The 5000-nt window shown below is 40.7% G+C and overlaps 1 protein-coding gene across 5 annotated transcripts in view; it reads right to left on the reverse strand.

Annotated features, from left to right (window-relative positions):
• Positions 1-5000, reverse strand: part of LOC113591681 (adhesion G protein-coupled receptor L3-like) — a 234625-nt gene that overhangs the window by 38265 nt on the left and 191360 nt on the right. For all 5 annotated transcript variants that reach the window (XM_035529972.1, XM_035529971.1, XM_035529968.1 and 2 more), the window contains exon 16: positions 1817-2026. In XM_035529972.1, the coding sequence (XP_035385865.1) occupies positions 1817-2026 (210 nt within the window). The remainder of the gene's footprint in view (positions 1-1816; positions 2027-5000) is intronic.

Below are 5000 nucleotides of genomic sequence, written 5' to 3' on the forward strand. Positions count from 1 at the left end.
CCCTGTTCTGGACCTCCTCTCAGTCCACACGGGCCCTGTTCTGGACCTCCTCTCTGTCCACACGGGCCAAGTTCTGGACCTCCTCTCAGTCCACACGGGCCCTGTTCTGGACCTCCTCTCTGTTCTTTGACCTAACCTACTGAACCCAACACACAGCAGCCTCAGTCCAGTACTGCTGACCGCAGTCCAATCAGAGTTAAACACACTATCAAACACAGCAAAGACACCTGTATGGAACACTGGGACAATCACACCAAAACTCTAAACCACAGACCTATGGGTCACTAAACAGAGAATATGAATGATTAGAATATCTTTAAACCATCACAGATCCACAGCAGAGACAGATCCTCACCAAGTACAGGCTCAGTGAAGACAATCTGACCAGAGAAACAGACAGATACAAACAATCCTGACTGTCCAGAGAGAGAAGACTGTGTGGTCCGTGTGGGAGTGGTGAGAAGACTGTGGTCACTGTGACAGGGGTGAGATTTTCTCCTCCATTGTGAAAACCTCACACAGATTCACCAAAGTCTCACTGTAAAGTTTAAGAGTATTCACAAACACCACACCACTCACTGCAGAGTATGTAGAGACACACCCAACACTCCCAACATACCCAACACTCTCAACACGCCCACCACACCTTATATCTTATTAATATATATAGTGAATGTTTAACTGTTTATTATCATGATTTGTCACTTCTTTCTGATTCATTTATTTATTTATCATTTTATATCTGTTTGATGTTTATTACTATTTTGGTACTTATGGACAATCAGTTCCATACTATTTGCTTAAGTAAAATTGTACCTGGTAGAGTCATTCAAATAAAGCTACCTTGAGAGGAACCACAGAAAGAGAAAAAGGGATCTTTACCCTCTAAAATGTAAAACCCTTCCACCAGTCATGACTATATCAGTCACAATTCTGTCAAAGCAAAATACTACAAGGAGTTTAATGTAGTTTCATGGTTGGAGTTTCAGTCACGACTGGAGTTTCAGTCTCGGTTGGAGTGTCAGTCACGGTTGGAGTTTCAGTCACGGTTGGAGTTTCAGTCTCAGAGTTTCACTCATGGTTGGAGTTTCAGTCTCAGTTGGGGTTTCAGTCTCAGTTGGAGTTTCAGTCTCAGTTGGAGTTTCAGTCACCATTGAAGTTTCAGTCTCAGAGTTTCAGTCACAGTTGGAGTGTCAGTCATGGTTGGAGTTTCAGTCATGGTTGGACTTTCAGTCTCAGTTGCAGTTTCAGTTACCGTTGAAGTTTCAGTCTCAGAGTTTCAGTCTTGGAGTTTCAGTCACAGTTGGAGTTTCAGTCTCGGTTGGAGTTTCATTCAGAGACAGAGCACGTCTCTGTTCTCACTGCAGACTGAAACCTACGATCACACAAATATTCAAGGAAAACTCAAATATTCAAGGAAAACTCATCCGGGAAGAGAGACGGAGGATGAAAAGAACACAAAGACATAGTCCAACTGTGGGTGGAGAACAGGCACCAACTGTGGGTGGAGAACACACACCCAACTGTGCGTGGAGAACACACACCCAACTGTGGGTGAAGAACACACACCCAACTGTGGGTGGAGAACAGGCACAAAACGTGGATGGAGAAAAGGCACCAACTGTGAGTGGAGAATACACACCCAACTGTGGGTGGGGAACAGGCACCGACTGTGGGTGGAGAACACACACCCAACTGTGGGTGGAGAGCAGGCTACAAATTTGGACTAAACTACGTGTTTAACTGAGAATCTGAATCACTGTCTCTCCACCTCCTTCTCTCTCTGATTGTGTGTGTGTGTGTGTGTGTGTCTTACAGGCTGGTCAGCGCGGTTGATGCCGGTGAGGAAGAGTGTCTCGGCGATGAAGAGTGAGACACACAGGTTCTTGTGGATGGTGTTGCGGTCACTCTGCAGGCCACGGAAGAAGCAGAAGGTGAAGATACAGATGAGAAGACAGACGAGAGACAGCAGGATCCCCACCCACGTGATGACGTCCAGGAGGAGCTCGTGGACCGGCGCAGCATTCTGTCACACACACACACACACACACACACACACACACACACACACACACACACACACACAGAGTCTGGATTTGAACTGAATGCTTTAAACAACATACAAGTTCAAGGGAGAGAGAGACAAACAGAAGTGATTTATGTATAACAGAGAACTGTATTTTATTTTTTAAGAGACAACTGTATTTTATTCATAAGAGAGAACTGTATTTTATTTATAAGAGAACTGTATTTTATTTTTTAAGAGACAACTGTATTTTATTCTTAAGATAGAACTGTATTTTATTTATAAGAGAGAACTGTATTTTATTTATAAGAGAACTGTATTTTATTTTTTGAGAGAACTGAGAACTCCACCATCATTTGCGCAATGAACCAGACATTATTTTTAAGAGAGAACTGTATTTTATTTTTAAAGAGACAACTGTATTTTATTCATAAGATAGAACTGTATTTTATTTTTTAAGAGACAACTGTATTTTATTTATAAGAAAGAACTGTATTTTATTCATGAGAGAAAGCTTTATTTAATGTATAAGAGAGAACTGTATTTTATTTATAAGAGAGAACTGCATTTTATTTATAAGAGAGAACTGCATTTTATTTATAAGATAACTGTATTTTATTTTTTGAGAGAACTGAGAACTCCACCATCATTTGCACAATGAGCCAGACATTATTTTTAAGAGAGAACTGTATTTTATTTTTTAAGAGACAACTGTATTTTATTCATAAACGAGAACTGTATTTTATTTATAAGATAACTGTATTTTATTTTTTAAGAGACAACTGTATTTTATTCATAAGATAGAACTGTATTTTATTTTTTAAGAGAGAACTGTATTTTATTCATAAGAGAAAGCTTTATTTTATGTATAAGAGAGAACTGTATTTTATTTATAAGAGAGAAGTGCATTTTATCTATAAGAGAACTGTATTTTATTTTTTAAGAGAACTGAGAACTCAACCATCATTTGGGCAATGAACCAGACATTAAACACACACTCTTAAGTCTTAGCTCACACACATTTAAGTCTTAACTCACACATTTAAGTCTTAACTCACACACTTAAGTCTTAACTCACACATTTAGGTCTTAACTCACACACTCATAAGAATCTCACACCAAAGTCACAAAATGTGAAAACAGTAAATATTTATGGCATTTAGCTGATGCTTTTATCCACAGTGACTTACAGTTATGACTGAGTACAACTTGAGCAATTGTGGGTTAAGGGTGTTGCTCAGGGGCCCAACAGTGGCAACTTCAACCCGTGACCTTCCACTTACAAGTCCAGTACCTTCACCACAGACCTACCACTACCTAAAAATATATGTCTATACAAACATCTCGTGGAATGGCAGGTCGGGACTTTTATTGGTCCTGAGAGACTGTGCGGGAAACACACCACCATGGCCCATCCAAGCCACTAAAAGTCCCGCCCATCAATAACTACAGGGCCTTAATGTAGCAAACTTCCCCAATGTGAATATCCTGGGAGTATCCTGGTACTACAAACTGATTCCCACACACACACACACACACACACACGTGCATGCACACACATATACATACACACACTTTAAAGTGCTTTGGGTCACATCTATCTGATGACCTAATAAAGTAATAATTTGAATGAAATACTGGATAAATGCAAATAGTGCTCCTCTCTCTCTCTCTCTCTCTCTCTCTCTCTCTCTCACTCTCTCTCTCTCTCTCTCTCTCTCTCTCTCTCTCTCTCTCTCTCTCTCTCTCTCTCAGGTGTTGACCCATTTGAGCTGGGAGTCTGTACAGTCTAAAGAGTCTGTATTGTGCCTGTAGAGTCTGCATTGTGTCTGTAGAGTCTTATTGTGTCTGTAGAGTCTGTACTGTGTCTGTTGTGTGTCTGTAGTATGTCTGTGGTGTCTGTATTATGTCTGCAGTGTCTGTGATGTGTCTGTAGTGTCTGTAGTGTGTCTGAAGTGTGTCTGTAGAGTCTGTATTGTGTCTGTAGAGTCTGTATCGTGTCTGTAGCGTCTGCGGTGTCTGTATTGTCTGTACTGTCTGTATTGTGTCTGTAGTGCATGTAGTGTCTGTATTGTGTCTGTGGTGTTTGTATTGTGTCTGTAGTGCCTGTTGTGTCTGTATTGTGTCTGTATTGTGTCTGTGGTGTCTGTATTGTGTCTGTATTGTGTCTGTGGTGTCTGTACTGTGTCTGTGGTGTATGTATTGTGTCTGTATTGTGTCTGTAGTGTATGTATTGTGTCTGTATTGTGTCTGATGTCTGTATTGTCTGTGGTGTCTGTATTGTGTCTGTTGTGTCTGTAGTGTCTGTATTGTGTCTGTATTGTGTCTGTAGTATCTGTATTGTGTCTGTAGTGTCTGTATTGTGTCTGTAGTGTCTGCATTGTGTCTGTATTGTCTGTAGTGTCTGTAGTGTCTGTATTGTGTCTGTATTGTGTCTGTAGTGTCTGCATTGTGTCTGTATTGTCTGTAGTGTCTGTGTTGTGTCTGTAGTGTCTGCGTTGTGTCTGTATTGTCTGTAGTGTCTGTGTTGTGTCTGTAGTGTCTGTATTGTGTCTGTGGTGTCTGTATTGTGTCTGTATTGTGTCTGTATTGTGTCTGTATTGTGTCTGTAGTGTCTGTAGTGTATGTATTGTGTCTGTAGTGTCTGTATTGTGTCTGTATTGTGTCTGTAGTGTCTGTAGTGTCTGTATTGTGTCCGAGTGTCTGTAGTGTCTGTATTGTGTCTGTAGTGTCTGTAGTGTGTGTATTGTGTCTGTAGTGTCTGTAGTGTGTCTGTAGTGTCTATTGTGTCTGTTGTGTCTGTAGTGTGTCTGTAGTGTCTGTAGTGTCTGTAGTGTCTGCATTGTCTGTAGTGTCTGTAGTGTCTGTATTGTGTCTGTAGTGTCTGTATTGTGTCTGTAGTGTCTGTATTGTGTCTGTAGTGTCTGTATTGTGTCTGTAGTGTCTGTAGTGTCTGTAGTGTCTGTAGTGTCTG

Source organism: Electrophorus electricus, chromosome 9 (genome assembly GCF_013358815.1).
Source record: "Electrophorus electricus isolate fEleEle1 chromosome 9, fEleEle1.pri, whole genome shotgun sequence".
In the NCBI taxonomy this organism is placed as follows: Eukaryota; Metazoa; Chordata; class Actinopteri; order Gymnotiformes; family Gymnotidae; genus Electrophorus; species Electrophorus electricus.